This window comes from Dipodomys merriami, unplaced genomic scaffold (genome assembly GCF_024711535.1).
Source record: "Dipodomys merriami isolate MVZ:Mamm:240054 unplaced genomic scaffold, mDipMer1.0.p SCAF_10, whole genome shotgun sequence".
Taxonomy (NCBI): Eukaryota; Metazoa; Chordata; class Mammalia; order Rodentia; family Heteromyidae; genus Dipodomys; species Dipodomys merriami.
The window spans coordinates 12,686,408-12,708,449 of record NW_027202271.1 but is presented as its reverse complement, the minus strand read 5'-3'; the positions used below and the strand labels follow the sequence as shown (position 1 = coordinate 12,708,449).

The window sequence follows — 22,042 nt, the reverse complement described above, 5'->3', positions numbered from 1 at the left end:
GGTCTGGCACCTTGCATGGTGCCAATGGGAGGCTTGCCAATCTTGTTTCCAAGTAGCCTCTCTGCACAGGGAAACTGGAAAGCTTGGCCAAGATGATGGCCCCTTGGATGGCAGCAGCAACCTCGTTGGAGCGCTAAACACCCGTTAACCCTCAACACCCACTTAACACATGGCCATTATAATTGGCCATGGCTACAAATGCTTGAACCTGTGTGCTGGCCAACATGCTCTGCTTCTGCAAGGGGCAGCGATTGTCAACACCTCAGTCCGGAGGGATGCCCCAGAAGAAGTCAGTAATCTCAGACTCCTTCATGGGCAGGGAGAAAAGATGGATCTCCTTCAAAGACTTGATCTGCATGTCCTTAACCAGGAGGCCCAGTTTAGTGACAGGGTATGTGTGTGTGTGTGTGTGGTCCATACCTTGTCTTCAGCCTTGCCTTGATGAACCCTGCAGTTGGTCTTCATCCTCAACCTTCACCCTGGAGGCTGCTACTGAAGCCTTCTCAAGAAGCCTCCATGGCCTCCCATGCCTGGGCCCCTCTCTGCATCCTCCTCCTAGGATCGTCTACCATTTGGTGTTTCCCCAGAGAAGAAGAAAGATTGTTTGAATTTGTAGAGCAGAAAAGAAGGGAAGTGTTCAGAAAGACAATTCTAGAAACCAGTGTAAGGATGCCCATGAGATTTGACTGAATATTCCTTTTTTTTGGGGGGGGGGTCCAGTTGTGGGGCCTGAACTCTGGGCCTGGGCACTGTTCCTCAGCTCTTCAGCTCAAGGCTAGCGCTCTACCACGTGAGCCACAGCACTACTTCCGGCTTTTTTCTTTTTGCTTATGTGGTGCTGAGGAATCGAACCCAGGGCTTCAGGCATGCAAGGCAAGCACTCTACCTCTGAGCCACCTTCCCAGCCCTTGACTGAATATTCTTAAGAACTAAATTATTAGTAGAACCCATACAGTGTGGAGGTATTTGAAATCAGCTAACCAGAGTGGAGAAATGTCACTAATAACCTGGAATAGTCAGTAGAGACCTCAGAAAGACCATACTTTAGGAGTATGTGTAATTGATAATCATCAATCAGCTCAAGAATGAAAGTGGATCCAGATACATTCTAATAGAACTTCTAAAAACAGGCTTGGAAAGATTAAGCTGAATCTCAAGTGTATTAATAGTATACTAGTACAAAGCCAAACTTCTCAAAGGAAAATAACAAAATCCAGACAACAGAATAGCTATCATACTTGGAAAACACAAAAACAATGAGCAGAGGGCTGGGAAGGTAGCTCAGCGGTAGAGTGCATGCCTTGCAAGCATGAGGCCCTGGGTTCGATTCCCCAGCACCACATAAACAGAAAAAGCCGGAAGGGGCGCTGTGGCTCCAGTGGTAGAGCACTAGCCTTGAGCTGAAGAGCTAGGGACAGCGCCCAGACCCAGAGTTCAGGCCCCATGACCGGCAAAAAACAAAAAACAAAAACAAAACAAAAAAAACAATGAGCAGAAATACCAAAAAAAAAAAAAAAAAAAAAAAAAAGCAGATGAATGTGCTTATTAGTTAGAGAAATACAAAATAAAGGGCACCAGCAAGATGATACAAGAGGAAATCCCAGATTCCCATTCACCATGTAATCACAGATTTAATATCATATACACTTTGAAAGATCCAGAACTAAGTTAAGCATTTCTCCTACTCAAAGGTAGCATGAAATTAATCTCATAAGCTAAATAGGACAATTAGCAGCATTCATCTGCTAATTTTGGGAAGGGGAGGGAATGAAATTGATATACTAGATTTTTATTTGTTTTTAAGCTATATATACATATATGTATAATTTTGTATATGTGTATATATATCTTCTTTTTTGGTACTGGGTATCAAACCCAGGATGTTGCGCTTGCTAGGCAAGTGCTTTGCCACTGAGCTACATCCCAGTCCTTTTCATTTATTTTGGAATGGTGCTCAGGGCCTAGTTTCTAGATTGTCTGAATCTAAGGGCTGACAGGAACAGACATAAGGTGTAGGTTGCCAGTGATTATGAACAAATGGAAAACAATGTGGCTTGGTCCAGATCAGATTTGTAGTACCACAGCCTGACACTTGGTGGAACTCCAGACCATTGTTTTCTAAAGTACCAGAGACTGCAGTATCTAGAGGAAGACACGGAGGCAGCAGGAGCTGAGCTGGTCTTCAATTAAGAGGTTGCAGGTACAACTAGCCAAGATGAATAAAAAAATGGGTTGAGAGAAGTCCAGATTCTCTAGTGGGGCTGCATGAAGAAATTCTCTCAGTATGAAACCTCCATCAAACATTAGGAGTGATCATTGGTTTTCAAATGCTGAACTGCAAGCTTAAAATAATAACATACAAAGAAACAGCAAAACAGAACCTATTCAAAGGAACAAATAAAATCCCCAGAAACTAACCCTAAAGAAGGATTAACATATGCATGGATGTGAAATATAGAATTGAGTGTAAAATATAAATGTACTATTTAATGAAAGTTATAAATTGAACCCCTCTGTAACAACACTCAGCCCAAAAAATAGAATTCAGCCAGACCTTCAGAAGGTCAATTCTGGACAGCAACTCCATTCCCATAGGTAACCATTGTTCCTTTTAAAAAAATGTATGTGTGTGTGTGTGTGTGTGTGTGTGTGTGTGTGTGTGTGTGTGTGTGCACGTGCGCGCACAAGTCCTGGGGCTTGAACTCAGAGCCTGGGCACTGTCCCTGAGCTATTATTGATCAAGGCTAGTGCTCTACCATTCAAGCTAGCTACTTGAGCTACCATTTGAGCCATAGTGCCACTTCTGGTTTTTGAGTGGTTAATTGGAGATGAGTCTCACAAGAACTTTTCTTTTCTTTTATACACACACACACACACACACACACACACACACACACACACACACACACATAGTAAAGATACTATAGAGAAGGGTTAGTTACATGAGTAAGGTAATGAGTACATTTCCTATTGAGCATTGTTACCCCCTCCTTTGTTTTTCCCCTACCATCCCTTCCTTCCCCCACATCCCCAACTCCTCCCTCCCCCAAAATTATAAAGTTTGTTTTCAACACAGTGTCTTGTACATCTCATTGTTACAATGGGTCTACCTGTATCCTTATTTCAGCATTTTGTTATTTCCCTTCCCCTTCCAAATTAGAAGAATGTATATACAAGATGCAGGGTACCAGAATCAAATATACTGAAAACAGGGGCTATACCACAAAAGAAAAAAAATCACATAGTACATTATAAGTACATTAAAAAACAGCAAGAAAAATAAAACCTCTTGTGTCCCTATCTTGGGGTTCATTTTGATTAGCATCATCTTATATGGTCATATATATATATATATAGCTTTTGACCTTTTCTGCTTGTCCTAGACATATACTAGTTATTGCAAATAAGGGAAACCATGGGACCTATGTTTCTTTGGGCCTGGCTTACTTCACTTAATATAATTTTTTCCAAGTTCACAAGAACTTTTCTGCCCAGGATGGCTTTGGACTGTGATCCTCAGATCTCAGCCTCCTGAGTGGCTAGGATTATAGGTATGAGCCACCAGTTCCCAAACTCTTTCCATTTTTAAAAATGTATTGTTTATTATCTTTTAATACAAAGAGGTTTTAATTCAGCACCTCAATTTATGACCACAATGCATCTGCATCCTTCTCCCTCCCAATCTACCCCTACATCACTCATCCCCTCAGTTTCTAGTTTCATATATGTGCATTGTGTATTATGAGTGTATTCACCCACCATTCCTCTCTTCATTAATCCCTCCTCTCAGCAAGCCCCACCCCTTCCTCAGACAAAAACATGTTTCAGCTTCCTGGTGTTCACTGATAAAATGCCTCTTAATGGTTTATAGGAATTACACCAATCTACTTCTGTGTATACCATACTTTAGTCACGTTGAGTATTTATGTGGCCCTATATCTGTTTTTATATATGTTTATATTTTAGATCTTTTACCTTCCACATTTGAGAGAAAACCTGTGTTCTCTGTCTCTCTGAACCTGACTTCATTCGACGTAATTTTTTTCAGGTCCATCCATTTCTCTTCAATTGATACAATGTTATTTTTTCTGATAGATGAATAATATATTCTCATTCCTATCTATCTATCTATCTGTCTGTCTGTCTGTCTGTCTGTCTGTCAGTCTGTCTGCCTGCCTGCCTGTCTGTCTGTCTGTCTGTCTCACATTTTCTTTATCCATTTGTGTATTGTAGGGCACCAGGGCCATTTTCATAAGTTGACAATGGTGACTATTGCAGCAATGAATATGGGTGTGCAAATGTCTTTATTGGATAAATGTCAAAGAGTAGCATTGCTGGACCATAGGGTAGTTCTATGTTTAATTTTGTAAGAAGTCACCAAACTGCCTTCCATAATGATTACATTGCTTTATATTCCTACCCATAATGTATTAGGGTTCTTTCCCCCCCCCCACATCCCTTGCCAACATTTGTTGCTAATATTTTTGATGATGGCCATTTTGACTGGAGTAAAATAGAATGTAATGTTTTGATTTGCGTTTTTATGGCTAGGGACATTGAACATTTCTTCATGTATTTATTGGACATTTGTATTTCTTCCTCTGAGAAGTGTCTATGTGACTCTTTCTCCAATTTATTAATTGGGTTATTGATTCTTTGGGAGTTTGGTTTGATTCAGATGTAAGCCTTCACGTGGAGCATGGTGATGAGCCCCAGATGGGGAAGTGTGGGCAGCAACTTTTCCTCTATTAGCTGTGCTTATGTCTTTTCCAACACTTCCTCTTTCAGTGCTGTGGCCATTGTTTCTTGTTCTCCTTTGGGCCATCTCCAAAACTCTAAGCCTTTCCCTGAATATTTGGAATTGTTCCAGATGACCCTGATACCCCATTTTACAAACATTTCTGCAGAAATAATGGCTCCTCTCACCTGAGGCAATTTATTTTCTTTTCTGGACTTAGCTATGAGTCTTGGCCTGCATGTTGCTTTTTATTGCTTACAGGGAAGGGCAGAGATACAATCAAATTATAGGTAAGCATGAGGTCATGACTTGCCCTGTTATTTCTAAGACCCTGGACAATCATATTACTCTATTATAGATACTTATTCCATTGCCCAGGCCAGGAGACCTTTTCCCTTTTCTAGCTGTCCCTCTTTCTAACTTTCTGTGGCCAATTCACACAGTTCTTTACTGATGAACAAATTCATTACAAGTTACTAGTGTTGGATTTAAATTGAGTCTAAATGACAACACAGTGTCTACTTATATGTAGTAGTTGGAGGGGTTGGAGAATCTGCTAATAGCTCGTAGGATAGCTAAATATTTTCAATGTGCTTTTTACATTACCCATCTTTTTTTTTCTTTGGTAAGGTGCTGGTCCTGGGGCTTGATCTCAGAGCCTGGGTCCTGTCCCTAAGCTTTTGTGCTCAAGGCTAGTGTTCTACACTGGAGTCACACCTCCATTTTGGGTTATTTTTTGTTTTTTAATTGGAGATGAGTCTCACAGATTTTGCTGCCCAGGCCTATGGACCATGATCCTCATATCTCAGGCCCCTGAGTAGCTGGGATTGCAGGTATGGACTACTGGCACTCAGCCAAATGACCCATGTTTCCAAATGGGAAGTCTTGGGATCCCAGTTGTGGTTGATTCTCAGACTATGTCCCCTGTTTCTCAGTCTCTAGCCATGAACCACCATACCAAAGGACTTTTCATAGACTTTGTTTCATGGCTCTGCTGGCCAGACAAATTCAAAATCTGATCATGGGCAGTGATGACATACATACACCACATTACCCACCTTCTGTACGTCTTTAGGGAGAAGAAGAGAGTTGACTGTGAATTCTTACCGTATTTTTTTTTTTTTTGGGTCCAGTTGTGGGGCCTGAACTCTGGGCCTGGGCGCTATCCCTCAGCTCTTCAGCTCAAGGCTAGCGCTCTACCACATGAGCCACAGCGCCACTTCTGGCTTTTTTCTTTTTGTTTAGGTGGTGCTGAGGAGTCGAACCCAGGGCCTCAAGCATGCAAGGCAAGCACTCTACCACTGAGCCACCTTCCCAGCCCTCTCTGAGCTTCTTTTGCTCAAGGCTATCACTCTATCACTTGAGCCACAGCACCATTTCCAGCTCTTTCTGTGTATGTGGTACCAAGGAATTGAACCCAGGGCTTCATGCACACTAGCCAAGCACTCTACCACTGAGCCACATTCCCAGCCCCTTTGCTGTTTACTGATTGCCTCACTTGTACTTCCCCTAAACCACTCTTTGTTTCTAAAGTAGGTTTCAGACATCCTGGTTCCTAAAACTAACCCTACAAGAAACAAAGATATAAATAAAATGAAATGGGAAATGTAGGTCATACATAGGTTCTCTATGGGCTGAGAACAATACTTAGTGTTGATTAGATATTGGGAACAGGGGAGGAAAAAAAATAAGGCGAAATGAGGGGAGGAAGCTGGCAAGTTCAGTGCTTTTGTCTTGGCATGACTAGTCTTTCTACATCCTCTTCCTAGACATAAAGCTTGATGCAAGGACTCCTGAGACTCTCTCCACGAATAAAAGGAGGTGAAGCTCACTGGTGTCCCCATTTCAAGTTCTTGGGGAAGTGAAAATGATGTCTTTTGTTCTTCTGTTTCTGGTGAGCATCTTGTTTCCTGCCATACAGGCCAAGCAACTGACAAAATGTGAGATACCCTGGGTGCTGAAGGACTTGGATGGTTATGGCGGTATCACTTTGCCTGAATGTGAGTTCCCAACTCCCTTGCTTTGCCCATTTCTCATCTGTTTTTCCTTTCTCTTATTTCCTTCTCATCTTCTCTCCTCCACTTCTGCATAATTCACTCATGGTTTTCTCATAGCCTTGGATTGTTTCTCTTTCTCTCTCTTGTTTTTTTTTTTTTTTTTGGGTCCGGTTATGGGGCCTGAACTCTGGGCCTGGGCGCTGTCCCTCAGCTCTTCAGCTCAAGGTTAGTGCTCTACAACTTGAGCCACAGCGCCACTTCCAGCTTTTTTCTTTTTGCTTATGTAGTGCTGAGGAATCGAACCCAGGGCCTCAGGCATGCAAGGCAAGCACTTTACCACTGAGCCAACTTCCCAGCCCATCTCTTTCTCTCTCTTTTAAAATTTTGTTATTAAGTAATTGCACAAAGAGGGTACAATTCCATACGTCAGGTTATGAATACAATGCATCTTGATCAGTGTCACCCCTTCCATCATTTTCCCTCCCGCTTTCTCCCTCTTGTCCCTATAGTCAAGTTAAGTAGTTTGATTTTTCATGCTGTACATTGAATATAATTACAACATTTCCTCACCTTTGAGGATGGATTTATTTTTTTAAAAATTTATTTGTATCTCTAAATGGTTGCACAAAGGAGTTGCTATTCAACAAAGTAGCTTATAAATACAATGAAGTCTTTTTTTTTTTTTTTTGGGGTCCGGTCGGGGGCCTGAACTCTGGGCCTGGGTGCTGTCCCTCAGCTCTTCAGCTCAAGGCTAGCGCTCTACCACTTGAGCCACAGCACCACTTCCGGCTTTTTTCTTTTTGCTTATGTGATGCTGAGGAATCGAACCCAGGGCCTTGAGCATGCAAGGCAAGTGCTCTACCACTGAGCCACTTTCCCAGCCCCTACAATAAAGTCTTGATCTCTTATACAATTCGCTTTCCCTTCCTCTCTCTGATCATCTGATCCTCTTTAGGTTTCTATCCATCTCATCAAGATTCTCTATGGTTTTTTGCTATCTTTGGAGACTGACTAGAAAACCATTTTTTTTTTCCTGTCTAGAAACTGTAGTTCATTATTTATACAAATCTTAGACATCTCTGTGATATCTTTTTGTCATATTTCCCTCAGGGGCCTGTATTATATTTCATACTAGTGGATTTGACACACAAACCATAATAAAAAACAATGGCAGCACAGAGTATGGACTCTTCCAAATCAGCAATAACTTTTGGTGTAAGAGTCACCAGATCCCTCAATCAAGGAACATCTGTAACATCACCTGTGAGAGTGAGTAGCCTCTTTTCATGCTGTTTTTCTGTTTTTCTGCAGTCTTCCTGGGGGATAATGTCCCTTTTGGCACCAAGCACACCTTGGCTTCACTGCCACAAAAACTGTGATTTGTACTAAAAAACTTGGGAGTTTTCATGACCATCAACTATCATAGGCCTAGGTAACCCGAGCTCTCTGAGAGTGTCAAAGTCTGCTACTTTGCATTATCTGAGTATCATGTGATGAAGATGATGGCTCTTCTAGTGGTGTCCCTCAGAAGTAAAGAAAAATCCTTACTCTGGAGAGCTGTTATTATTATTTGCCATTTCATATGGAAAGATCCAGGCCTACTATATTCAGAAAATAGGGAACCTCCTTATCTTTCTGGATAATCTGTCTTAATTCTCTCATTTCCTTTCCTTGTATCTCCTGCCAGGTCTCCTGGATGATAACCTCACTGACGACATGAAATGTGTCCAGAAGATTCTGGATATCAAAGGAATTGACTACTGGTAAATCCTTATTGTCTACATTCCCTATTCTCCTTCCCCTTACCTCTTTGGCCCATTTCCATATTCCTCTCTCTCTACCTCCCGGCCATTTAATCTTATATAGGCATGAGAACAAAGCTAATTTAGCTGACTCAAGGGTCTATTAATTCCCTCTATGATATATTTAACTATTTTTTAAAAAATTAAATTATCATTGTTTATATATTATATATATTTATATATTTATATTTCATATGCCTGTGTAAGAAATCTCTAGGAAGGAGCTCTCAGGCTGAGCACTGGTGACTCATGCCTCTTATCCTACTTACTCCAGAGGCTGAAATCTGAGGATTGAGGTTTAAAGCCAGCTGGGGCAGAAAAACCACTGAGACCCTTATCTCCAATTAACCAGCAAAAAGCCAGAAGTAGGGCTGTAGTTCAAGTTGTACAGCACTCGCCTTGAACAAAAAACCCTCAGGGACAGCACCCAGGCCCTGAGTTCAATCCCCAGGACCAGCACAAAAATAAAATGAAATAAAACAAAAAAGAAAGTAAAGAAAAGAAGAAAATGAGCTCTCCTAGTGGATGGTTGATATCCAGGCCTCTCTTTACCAGGCCAACTCCCATACCTTAAAGCAAGTCCTTGATATTATTGCACATGTTTTTCTACAAGCTTGTTGAGTATTTTTTTTCCTTGTCCTCCACTCCACTAGATGACATAGAAACCCTTACCATCTATTTGGGAAAGTCTGTGTAATTCCCATCCAAACTCTTCTAGCTCATCCCTCCTTTGGAAGAAGCTCAATGGAAATTTGATCTAAGACTCGTTCATCCAGCTCCCTTTGTCCCTCTCTTCCTGATCAGGTTGGCCCACAAAGCACTGTGCTCTGAGAAGCTGGAACAGTGGCGCTGTGAGACGTTGTAGACGCCGCTGACTTGGTAGCTGAGGCTCTTTCCTCGCTCCTGGACCCCCTTCTCCCCAATGCTACCTCATTTGCCTTTTCAACCTCCCCTGAAGCTGATTTGTCTCTGAGCCCTGGACCCTAGAGTGACACCCCTGGTCTCCTGAGGACTGTTCTCCCAAGATTCAAGGCTGGTGTACTGAACTTCAGACCCTTGCTCAGTGCAGGGCCCCTGATGGCATGTTCAAAACTGCAAGAGATTCCATCTGTGTCTTGAATAAAGGACCTGATTTGGGGTGGCTGGTTATGTTTTCTTCTAACAGGGAAAAGGAAGAGGTAGGGTGTGTATGTGTGGAGGGAAGCACAAAGGTCATAGGTCAGAGCCATCTTCCATCTCTACTGGACAAACAGGCTGAACTTATTATAGGAAGATGCAGTTGATGCCTTTTATCTCAGTGCAAACAACTTTTATTGCTCATCTCTTGCATTTAAGAAACCGCAGAAAGATTCAAGGATTTTTTTTAAAAAAAAGTCTCCTCCCCAAAGGACTAATAGCAGAGATGATAAAAACATTAACAAGCTGGGTGCTGGTGGATCATGCCTGTAATCCTAGCTACTCAGGAGACAGATCTGAGGATTGCCGGTTTGAAGTTAGCCTGGTAGTAGAGTTCTTGAGACTCTTGTCTCTGGGAAGGTGAGGCAGGCTCCTCTCTCCTCTTGGCTAAGTGTCTACCCAGTACCTGTGCCACCTAAGTAACTGGCACACCTGGAGGTCACATCCTGGGCTGCCCCGGTCACAGTCCTGACCCTGAGGTCACATCTGCATCCAGTGTGGCCACAACTTTCCTCACCTGGATGTACCTTCTCCCCTCTCCTTCCTTCCTTAAACCCAGGTCAGATCTCAGCCCGCCCCTTCTTTCGGCTATGTGCTTTCCACCTTGCATGGGGTGTGTGGGGCAAACAGTTTGGTAAAATAAACTTCTCTTCCTGCCTGAAAGCATGTGGTGTTGTCTTTACCAGCTACTAATTAAACCTACCTAGTTAAATACCTAACTATCTCCAATTTACTATTTTAAAAAAAGACAGAAAGATGAAAGTGGACTTGTGGCTCAAAGTGGTAGAGTGCTAGCCTTGGGCAAAAAAGCTCAGGGATGGAGTTGGAGGTGTGTGTCAGGTGATAGAGTACCAGCCAATGAGTGAAAGTGTTGGATACCCAGTTGGAGTTCCAGTTTCGACCTCCCTTCCCATTCCCTCCCCACACAAAAAAAAGCCCAGGGACAGCACCTGGACCCTGAGATCAAGCCCCAGGAAAGGCACACACACACACACACACACACACACACACACACACACACACACACACACACACACACACACACACACACACACACACACACACACACATGAAAAGCTAGGGATGTGCTGTAGTCAGCACTCAGGCTCATAATACTGGCTGTTAGTTAAATTTTCTCTGAAATACTGGAGGCAACTAAAGAGATAAAAAGATGATTTAGCTTCCAGTATTGGAGCTTCAAAGTTTCACCTATTGGTTAGCCCTGATAGATGGCAGCACACATGGCAGGAGTGCATTTAGCAGCTGATGGCTTCCATTTGGTAGACTGGGGGCATGTTGGGGGAGAGGGAGATGTAGGGAGAAGAGGGTAAGAAGGAGGAGGGAAGACAAGGTGATGTGGGGGAAAAGGAGGGAGACAAGGAAAGAAAGGGAAAAGAGGGAGAGAGCAAGACAGAGAGAGACAGAGACAGACACAAGAAAGACACACAGAGAGACCCAGAGAGAGAAAGAAAGAGAAAGCCAGAGAGAAATATCTCTGGGACTCTACAAACTCCCTTGAGGACACAGCTTCAAAGACCTAATGAGGTTTCTCTAGTTCCCACCTTTAGATGTCCATCGCATATTAAGTTGCTACAGTTACAGCCTCAGAGATGTCCATGTGTGGGTGGTTCACATTTATAATTCTAGCTACTCAGGAGGCTGAGATCTGAAGATTATGGTTCAATGAGGGCAGACAAATCATGAGACTGTTATCTCCAATTAACCAGTAAAAAACCGGAAGTGGAGCTATGGTTCAAATGGTAGAACACTAGTCTTGAGTGAAAAAGCTAAGGGAAATCACAAGGCTCTGAGGTCAAGCTCCAATACTTGTACAAAGAAAAAAAGAGAATAGAAAAAAAAAGACAGTTGGGGTTGTGCTCTAATACTCAATATAACAAGTAAACAAAACAAAAATTTCTGTTTTGGGGACAACTGACACTCTCAGGCATACATACTCAACATTTGTGGTTCTTGAGAAAACGCTTATTCCTACTTGTTTTATTCCATTGGCTTATATATTTCTTTTTTTCAGTGTTTAATATGGTAACCCTTGAATTATAAATTGTCTTGAGAAAATAGATAGTTTGGCTTCTTTATCTAGGCATGTGTGACTAGATTCATCTTTATAATATACAGAGTAATTGTTAGTGGTTTCTCTTTTTCTCTTCTTCCTCCTCTTTCTTCATCTAAGTAAAAGTTATATAACTAATATATGCAACTTGATGTTTTGATATATGTGTATACTATGAAATGATCACCACAATCACAATAATTTACCTGCCCATTGACATATCAATCACCTGACACGAAGAAACAGCATGATGAAATGGTGGTGGCGCTGAAGGTTGAACCCAGGGACTCAGACATGCCAAGCAAGTGCTCTACCACTAAGCATACCCTATCCCCTAATGGAAGCAGTCTTAACTAATATAGACCTACTGGTCTTTAGGTGAAACAGAACAGAAAGCTATTGCTCTCTTCTTGAGAAATTTCTTGGGAGCTGAATATCTTTGCTTTGCTTTCTCCAACTCCTTCTCCTTCCTCTAGGCCTGGAATGAGATCCTGAACCAGGTAAGAATCTGAAATGGTCCCTCCATGTTCAGGTGTGAGGTAGGGAGGTTCAGGAGAATGACTGTCAGAGTACAGAGCATTTACTAAGCTCTGGGTGAAGAAGACTCAGATTGAGTCAATGATAGGGAGCTTCTGGCGTGTCCTGATTTCTCCCACCTGCTTTTGTTTTCTTGTTACACAGGAATTTGATTACAAGATACAGAGAAGCCACATTTTGAGAGGTCAATTGGGAATCTATTAGAAAGCTGGTGACTGCAGGTGGACTCCTGTCCTAAAGACCAGCAGCCCAGAAAATAGCTTGTACAAAGCTTTTAAAGGCAAAAACCACATGTTTGGGGTGAAGACCCAAGCCCACAAAAGCAGATCATATAGGGGGATACTGATGGGTGAGCAAAGCAAGCCACATAGGGGAAGATTAAGGGTTGAGTACATCAAATCTGGGGAAATACTCATGGGCAAGTAAATCAAACCATCGGGGGGGAATAATCAAGAGCAAGCATTTTCTGTAACAAAGCTTTCCTGGGGCTAAAACAGCATGATAGATCTACATATTCAAAGAATGGCCTATCTCACCGGTAGGCTTTTCAGAGCTGGGTGAAAAGCCCCCACCATCCAGCAAGGCACCAGGATGGTTGTGAGAATAAGGCATGTTACTTAGACCCAATATCCATATTTCATTCTGACACTGATCTTGTTGTGAAGGCAGGATTTTTATTGCAAACTACTAAATGTTCATTAATATACATTGTCTTACTCTGATATCTTATTCCCTCAGTTTCCCATTTATCTAACACAGCCAATTGGAAGCGGGATATACAGGCATGGAGGACACGGATACTATTAGGCAGAAGATCTGCTTCTGCCCTTTCTCAGGAAACTTTTATTCTATTATTTACTTATTCATCTTTTGGTGCCAGTCCTGGAGCTTGAACTCAGGGCCTAGGTGCTGTCCTTAAACATTTTTACCTAAGACTAGCACTTGAGGTTTAGCTTTTTGGTGGCTAAGTGAAGATAAAAGTCTCACAGAGTTTCCTGCCTGAGTTGGCTTCACACTGTGATCCTTAGATCTCGGTCTCCTGAGTAGCTAGAGTTACAGACATAATCTACCAGCACCCAGCTAGGAAACATATTTTATTTTATTTTTGTCAATCATGGGGCTTCAATATGAGGCCTGGGTGCTGTCCCTAATGCTCCTTGCTCAAAGCTAGTGTTCTACCTCTTGAGCCACAGGGCCATTTCTGCTTTTCTGGTGCTTAATTGGAAACAAGAGTCTCACAGGCTTTTCTGCCCAGGCTGGCTTTAAACCACAATCCTCAGAGTTCAGCCTCAGGAGTAGCTAGGATTATAGGTGTGAACCACCAGCACCCAGCTGGAAACATACTTTACAAGGGGGAATCATTTAGGTGCCAGGGGCTCACACTGTAATCCTAGTTACTCAGGAGGCTGTGGTCTGAATTAACCAACAGAAAACGAGCAGTAGCCCAGTGGCTCAAGTGGTAGAGTGCTAGCCTTGAGCAGAAAAGCTCAGGGACAGCACCCAAGCCTTGAGTTAAAGACCCATGACCCTCCCCACCTATAAATAAGGGATACTGAATTCTCCCATTTCCTAGAATTGTCTCATCAGATGAGCCCGCCACTTATTCATTCATTCCGTAAGATGCCCATATTTTTATTGAGTATTTGTTAGGATTTACTTTAGGTGCTTTTGCTTGGGTGGGGGGTAAGGTGGGGAAACCTGTCCTGAGGGCCTGGGTGCTGTCCCTGAGCTTTTTCTTTTTTCTCTCACAAGAATCCAACTTGGTACGTGATGCTTTGCTCCTTGGCTGGTGCTCTACCACCTGAACCACAGGTATAAGCCTTGTTATGGAGGTTTCCTTATCTCCCTTGAATTAACTTCAAGTTCCCCTTAAGAAATGAAGTCTCTGTTTTGGGATGCTGCGATGGCTGGATGGTGACATTCTTCTCTCTGTAACTTTTCTTCCTGGGGAGGAAGGCGTGTCTGGGTTAGAAGGTCAGCCTTGACTTCTTGACCAGCATCCTCTGCAGAGCTGCCTTCACTTCTTTGTTCTTCAGGCTATAGATGAAGGGGTTCAGCATTGGGGTCACCACACTATACTGCACTGATAGCACTTGATCCAGGACTGAGCCAGATGCTGCAATCATGTACCTTGTAGGGAATTACAAAAAGTAGCAAATGGAGCTAGGGCAATGGCCACAAAGCTGCTGGCAGCAATGGTCCATCCCTGCCAATTCTGCCAAGGGTCATGATCACTGCTGGCAGTATCTAGAAATGTCGATTAGTGAGAAGTCTGTCATTTCTGATTTTGCAAACATGTTAAGTCTCACATAGAAAGTTATAGAAACTGCCCTAAGGCAGAAAAGAAATTCTGCAGCACATTAGAAAAAAAACAAACAAACTAATTGCATGGTTTTACATAGCACCTGATACTCTTCAAAGCATCTTGCCTAGGCTATGAGGACAAAATGAGTTAATCCTTTTCCCCCCTCGATGATAGAGTATATTAGACTGTGCTAGAAAACTACACAGACATCCAAGTACAAAGAACAAAGGAAAGGTTTCTTGCTGGTAAAGGGACCTTCCTTGAGAGAGGAGTGCGAAGGAGTGCCCGCTATTGTCTGAAGCGACCTATACAACCTACTGAGGCTAGGAGGGGCAAGAAGGGGCTAGGAGGCAGAGACCCCGGTATGGACATGTGGACATGTGGATCATGGCAGCCTAGGATTGATGGTAGTAGATTTATGGTAGTAGTAGATAAGGGGCCCTGCAGCTGCCCAGACCTGAAGGTCCCACTAAGGGGCTCTTGTAGCCCTACATGGTGGTAGCTGCCCCAGAGGAGTGCCATCTTAAGATAAAGGAGGGTTGGAGGCTGATTTTTTACTGTCTTTACTACACGGGCCTAGTGTTGCCTAGGAAAGAAGCATGCTAAACTGTGGAAAGGGGAGGGAGCATGCTACACTATGGGAAGGGAGCTCATTGGACTAATACTCAATTTATACAAAAGTACAGACACACTGCTCTCATTTTGTGATGAGTGTTTCTTGAAACACTTTGTGCTTAGTTTTCAAATGCTGCTACTGTGTCCAACATTCATGACTCTAGAAGTTACTATTGAGATTTGTAGCATAAACTGGGTGCTAATGACTCACACCTGCAATCCTCATTACTCAGGAAGCTGAGATGTGAGGATCAAGGCTCAAAGCCAGCCAGGGTAAAAGAAGACCCATGAGACTTCAATGAACCAGCAAAGAGCTGGACATGGAACTATGGCTCATGTGGTAGAGTGCTAGGCTTGACTGAAAAAGCTCTGGGACAGTGCCCAGGCCCTGAGTTCAAGCCCCAGTACCAGCACACACAAAGCAAGAAGTGTAGAATGGCATACCTGGACATGCCTGAGCCGTAAAAGATGGTGATCACAAGGAAGTGAGAAGAGCAGGTATAGAAGATCTTTCTCCGACCTGTGGCAGAGTTGACTCTCAGGGCTGTGACAATGATACAGCTGTAGGAACCCAGCAAGAGGGCAAAAGTGCCAAATCCCAGGAACACCACGGTGATCAGGAGGGAGATGATGCTAGTGTAGGCATCAGAGCAGACCATCATGAGGACTGGAGGAATCTCACAGGCAAAATGATGGATGAGGTTGTGGCCACAGAAGTGCTGCTGAGCTAGAAAGAGGGCATTGACTACTGCAGCACTGATTCCCATGGCCCAGGATGCACCGATCAGGCCAGTACATACCTTCCTGTTCATAGCTGCCACATACACGAGAGGGTGGCATACAGCCTGATACCGGTCATAGGCCATGACAGAAAGGAGGCAAGCTTCAGTGGACCCAGCAAATATGACCAGAGACATCTGGGTGAAACATCCGACAAAGGATATTGTCTTCCTTTGAGAAAGAAGGTTCTCTAGCAGTTTAGGCACAATGACAGAGGAATAGATAGTGTCCAGGAAGGAGAGGTGTCTCAGGAAGAAATACATGGGTGTGTGGAGGTGAGAATCAACAGTGATCACCAGCATCATCAACAAGTTCCCTAAGAGGGTCAAGAGGTAAATCACCAAGAATAGCACAAAAAGTAATACCTGGATCCTAGGGTTGTTGCTGAGTCCTAGGAGAATAAACTCAGTGATGGTGGTCTCATTCCTAACTTCCATGGGTAATCAAGATGCCTTTCAGAGGAGGGGAACTAAAAACATAGTTCAGAAGGGCTACCTGTCTCAGGTGTGAGTCATAAATCTTCCTGCCGGGCACCTGTGGCTCACACACAAAGCTTTGAAGTTGATCCAAGTAGGACAGATTATATGGTAGAGGTGGCCCTGCTGCATCAGAATTTATCAGCACTTGCTAACTCTGGGCTGTAGCCTTCTGGATAAAGTGGAGAAGATGGGGAAGATGGGTGATGGAGATCAGACCTAGAAAGGAAAGAGATGAGAACAAAAATTATTCTGAGTACAGAGGAAAGGAAGGGTATTCAGGGCAGATTCCAGGACACTAGGAAGTATTCTTTTCTGATTACAAAGGATGTTGGGGTCAAGCCACAGAAGGGATGACTGACATATTGAATCAGTCACAAACATTTTAGCTTTCCATCTTTTTGACAGACCGTGATCAATGTTTGAATGATTGACAGAGCTATTTTGACATTTGATGATGGTGCAAGTCTTTCTCTTGTCTGCTACTTGAGGTTTTTATTAAAAAAGCAATAAAAGCAAAACACAACAAAAGAACAATCTGGAAGGCTGGGTGTCAGTGGCTTTTGCCTGTAATTGTAGCTATTGATTGGAAGCGTGCCAGGGCAGAAATGTTAATAAGATTCTGTCTCCAATTAGCTAACACAATACAGGGCTGGAGATGTGGCTCAGGTTGCAGAGTGCCAACTGTGAGCAAGCAAGCCAAGCAAGAGAACTAGGCCTCTGAGTTCAAGCCCTGGTAGAGATTGATGCACATGTAAGCCCAATTGGGCTAACACACACATACACACACACACACACACACACACACACACACACACACACACACACACACACACACACACACACACACAGTACAAAAAGCACAAAAGTATATGGGGAAAACTGGAGTGTTTTCATAATAGGTTCTGTGATAGAAGCTCTGAAGAAGGGGAAAATTATCTTCTTTGACTATCTTGCTGCTAAACAGACACCCCTTCTCCTCTCTGTGAGAACCCAAACAGAGTGATAGAGTTTCATAGCAAGCAGGACAGTGAGAAGCCCCTAAAATGTAGGTGAGGGCTTTCCACATTGGCTCTTCCAAGGTCTTCCCATTGCCTGGGTTCTGTGAATCTATGATCCCCCTCATTTCACCATAATCTCAGGACTTGAGAATTCATAAAGGTGAGGATCAAACTTGGACCAACCTGGATACATCACAGCCATATGAAATTCTTCTCTGCACGGTGAGAAGAGATAAAGGCACACCTGTATATTGGGCAGTATATATACCTGTGTATTGGGCTGCCTTCCTACCCCTTGAAGGGATAATTCTGTGAGTTATAACTGAGGATCTGTTTTCTGTTGTGTTCATGAATGCTACCCTCAGAGGTTACTAGAGGTTACTAGAGCTGGTAATTTTAAGGAGAAGATGGCTTTAAATGAGAAGATTCATCTTTACCTGAACTCCATACACCAACAGCTGCCCTCAGGATCCAGATATGACATCTTTTCGAACAAGAACAAAAGCCACAGCTGACTAGAGTTTTGTGTTCTTCCTTTGACCTTTTTCTGGAACTTCCCAGTTAAGAAATATCCCCATAGTCTTTCTTTCAAAAGGCAACGTTTTTTTTGTTTGTTTGACTCTCTTTTTACAAATAACCATGGGCAAAGGGACTTGATTTTAGCTTCAGACCCTGGAGAATAAGAAACAACCTTGGGGAGATTCTTAAGCAGAAGGCAGCTCTAGTTCTGATGGGTTCTTCAGGGTCAACTACTCCTCCCCAGTATTATTTCTATTTTACTAGGTTACATCATACAAGAGGGCCCTGGGGTGACCCATCATCTTTTTTTTTTTTTTTTTACTTCCTGTGTTACTTAGAAAATATCTCAGGCTGGGTACTGGTGGCTCATACCTGTAATCTTAGCTACTCAGGAGGCTGAGATCTGAGGATCCCAAGCCAGCTTGGGAAGGAAAGTCCATGAGCTGGAATTGGAGCTGTGGCTCAAGTGGTAGAGGGCTAGCCTTGAGCACAAAAGCCCAGAGACAGTGCCTTGAGTTTCAACCTCAGGACTGGGACAAAAGTATCTCAGAAATCACATTTTTTTTGCAATTATTTTTATTGCAACTATTTTTTTTACAATAGCCTCAAATTAAACACTATTCACATTGAACACATCTGGCAGCTCAATAGACTTGAATGTAAAGTCTGGGAAGCCAAAATTACTCTTGCTTTGCTTAAAGGAAAGTTGACTTGCTTATTGTCATGAGAGTAACAAGTCACTCAAGTCATAGTATTACAATCTCTTTGATAAACTGGATTATGGTCAGTCAAATGTCAGAGTTCATGTGAATTTCCAAATCATATATTTCTTCAGTAACATTATTGTATATTAGACTTTGCCAGAAAACCATGCACACATCCAGGTATAAAGAACAAAGAAAAGGTTTATTGCCAGCAAAGGGACCAGCAAGACCCCCTTTCATAAGAGAGAAGTGAGAAGTGCTGGCTATTGTCTGAGGTGACCTATATAACCTAGAAGGTTTAGGAGGGGTTAGAAAGGGCTAGCAGGTGGAGACCCTGGTGTGGAAGTGAGGGCCAGGGGCTTTATCATGGTGGATTAGGATTTATGACCCTGTAGCTACCCAGACCCAAAGGTCACTCTAAGGGGCTCTTGCTGCCTTATATGGTGGTGGCTACCCCAGAGGAGTGCCATCCCAAGGTAAAGGGGGTTGGAGGCTGATTATTTCCTGCCTTTACCAAATGGGCCTAGTGTTGCGTAGGAAAGGAGCATGCAAAGCTATGGGAAGGGAGCTCATTGAGCTAACAATTATCAAGAGAATTCAATATTGCTTGCATGATAATATACCCTAAAAGTCAGTATTATTTCTCATCCCTGTTCTTCAGCTCTTTATTTATTTATTTATTTTTGTGCTGGTTCTTAAGCTTGAACTCAGGGCTTGGGTGTTGTCCTTGAGTTTTTGTGTTCAAGGCTAGTGCTCTACCATTTGAGTCCCAACCCCACTTCTGGTTTTTTGGTGGTTACTTGGTGATAAGAGTCTCAAGGACTTTACTGCTTGGGTTTACTTCACATCATGATCCTCAGAACTCAGCCTCCCGCATAGTTTACAGTTATGAACCACTGGTGCCTGGCTTCCCTAGTTTTTATCATTATTATTGCCATTATAAGATAGTTGAGATAACCTATAAAGAGAAAAAGACTGATTTCATCTCATGGTGGGAATGTGTGGTCAAGCAAAAATGGTTTACCTCAAGGCCAGGATGTGAAAAGAGAAAAAAGGAAGAGGTTTTCCTTCTTACAATTCCCTTCAAGGGTATGACCAATGATCTAAAGACCTCTCACCAGGCTCTCTATCACTCCTTAACAGCAGTAGAGAAGCAGCAGCAACATGGATCTTTGAGGGGTCCTGAAATTCAAATTTGTAGTATTGAAGTGAGGAGGCTGAGTCTTAGTAACTTCTCACAGCCATCCTGGTACCCTGCTGGGTGGAGGGGGCTTTTAACCCAGAGCTGGAAAGCCTAGAGGTGAGAGATGCCATTCACTGAATTACAGATGTCATGCTGTTTAACCTTAGGAGAGTGAGCTCTTTCTACAGAGAATACTGACCCTGGATTAACCTCCCTAAATAGCTTGGTTCCCTCATCTCTGGAAGGTTTGAGGCATTTACCCCTAAATCGAGATTTCCTAATATGGTCCACTTTTTTTTAAGGGCTTGGTCCCTACCCCAAAGCATGTGGTTTTTGTCTTTAAAAGCTTTGTGTTAGCTCTGTTCTGGGCTGCAGGAGTTTGAGACAGGAGTCCACCTGCAGACACTCTCTCTCTAATAAAGATTCCCAATTCAACCTTTCAAAATGTGGCTTCTCTGTTTTCTTGTGACTGAGATTTTACCTTATAACAGTATCATCTGGTTTTTTTCCCCCCATCTATCAGTTTAGGGCATCTGGGCTGTTGCTGTAATGTAGCAATTGTAATTAGTATAGCAAGAACACAGATGTGTAGGCTCTATTATATCCTATTTTTCAGGCTTTCAGATCTAAGTTCTTTGTTTCTTAAGCATCCTGGTCATAATAAAAATGGTGAGCATCACTGTGAACTTTGTTGCTGAGTTGAGGCTTGGAATGTACATGATCCTTCTTTTCTGTGGGTCTGCTCAAGGCAAAAGCTGTACACAGAGACAGGTATATAGAAACTTCTAAAGATCAGCTAGGGAAGTGGCGCTGTAGCTCAAGTGGTAGAGCACTAGCCTTGAGTGTGAAGAGCTGAGGGACAGCGCTCAGGCCTGGAGTTCAAGCCCCACGACCGACAAAAAAGAAAACAAAACAAAACAACAACAACAAAAAAGATCAGCTAGGCGCTGGGGGCTCATGCCTGTAGTACTAGTTATTCAGGAGGCTGAGATCTGAGGATCGCAGTTCAAAGCTAGTCTGGCCAGGAAAGTATGTGAGACTCTTATCTCCAATAAACTATTAAGAAAAAGTCAAAATTGGCTCTGTGGCTCAAGTGAGAGAGCTAGCCTTAAGTACAAAGAGGCTCAGGGATAGCACACAGACCCTGAGTTCAAGCCCCAGGACTGCAACCTCCCCCCCCCCCCAAAAAAAAGGCCTTTACTTCCCCTTCCCTTTCCCTTCCCTCCTCTCCTTTCCTTTCCCTTCTTGCCTTTTCTGTTTTCTAAGAGTGACTCCTAAGTCTGCATGTGATAACAATTAGAATGGGAAAGAGAAGACTGGCTCCTGAAATATTCTACATCTAAAATGTCATTACTGGAATCCAGTCCCAATTTGTGCCTTTGACAAGTTTTCAAATATTCTGTCTATCACATGCTCAATCAATAGAGAATGGGAACAGGTTTACCTTGAGCACTCCTGGTAATTGAAAGACCATGCCCTATAATCCCAGCTCAACTCAAAACTAGAAGCTGAATGGTTTTACTTGTAGGTAGAGATGGGTGGATCTTAGGGATCGAGGCAGAAAACAATTCTAAGGAGAAGCCATGGCAGGAGGGGCTGAGCTATAAAAGAAGCTGAAGTAGAGGAGAGGAGAGGAAAAAACATCATTTGGCAGCTACTTCTGAGGAAGAAGCATCATTTGCTCTGAGTATAAGAGGGAGATTTAAGCTCCTGGAGTTATGGAGACCACTAAACTGAATTTGGAACGTTCTTTGGGAACAAACATTCAGAAAGATATGTCTCCTTTACAGACAGAACTGGCTCCAAGAAAGCACATTTGTCTGAATTGGAAGCAACCTACCATGGTTGGTGCTGGCCTGCAGAACACAGGAAACAGTTGCTAGTTGAATGCCACCCTGCAGTGTCTGACTCACACAGGCCCACTTGCCAGCTACATTCTGTCCTGTGGGACCTCCTAGATGCCTTGCCATCAGAAAACCTGCATGGTATGTGTGATGCAAGCTCACATGAAAAAAGGGCTTTTCAGCACTTGGGGACATAATTCAGCCTTCTTATGCCCCAGGGGCTGGCTTCCACATGTACAAGCAGAAGATGCCCATGCATTTCTGATGTTCATCTTTGATTCCATGGAGAAATCC

At 43.1% G+C, this 22,042-nt stretch overlaps 2 protein-coding genes and 1 non-coding gene across 3 annotated transcripts; 2 read left to right on the top strand and 1 right to left on the bottom strand.

Annotated features, from left to right (window-relative positions):
• The first annotated feature begins 1,275 nt into the window (after window positions 1-1,275).
• On the top strand, window positions 1,276-1,348 carry Trnaa-ugc (transfer RNA alanine (anticodon UGC)). The gene has a single exon. It is a non-coding gene; the product is annotated as a tRNA-Ala (tRNA).
• Window positions 1,349-6,605: 5,257 nt separating this feature from the next.
• Lalba (lactalbumin alpha) lies at window positions 6,606-9,402 on the top strand. The gene is made up of 4 exons (XM_070035083.1): window positions 6,606-6,738; window positions 7,846-8,004; window positions 8,423-8,498; window positions 9,342-9,402. Exons 1-4 carry the CDS (start codon window positions 6,606-6,608, stop codon window positions 9,400-9,402), a joined length of 429 nt encoding a protein of 142 aa, XP_069891184.1.
• Window positions 9,403-14,288: 4,886 nt separating this feature from the next.
• On the bottom strand, window positions 14,289-16,458 carry Or5bs1 (olfactory receptor family 5 subfamily BS member 1). The gene is made up of 2 exons (XM_070037361.1): window positions 15,686-16,458; window positions 14,289-14,451 (listed from the first exon to the last, which is right to left on the bottom strand). Exons 1-2 carry the CDS (start codon window positions 16,456-16,458, stop codon window positions 14,289-14,291), a joined length of 936 nt encoding a protein of 311 aa, XP_069893462.1.
• Window positions 16,459-22,042: the final 5,584 nt, after the last annotated feature.

Coding starts and splice junctions, on each gene's coding strand:
- Lalba (XM_070035083.1), top strand. CDS start 6,606: ATGATGTCTTTTGTTCTTCTGTTTCTGGTGAGCATCTTGTTTCCTGCC. Junction 6,739..7,845: donor CGGTATCACTTTGCCTGAAT/GTGAGTTCCCAA, acceptor TATTTCCCTCAG/GGGCCTGTATTATATTTCAT. Junction 8,005..8,422: donor CTGTAACATCACCTGTGAGA/GTGAGTAGCCTC, acceptor ATCTCCTGCCAG/GTCTCCTGGATGATAACCTC.
- Or5bs1 (XM_070037361.1), bottom strand. CDS start 16,458: ATGGAAGTTAGGAATGAGACCACCATCACTGAGTTTATTCTCCTAGGA. Junction 14,452..15,685: donor TACGGCTCAGGCATGTCCAG/GTATGCCATTCT, acceptor ATTCCCTACAAG/GTACATGATTGCAGCATCTG.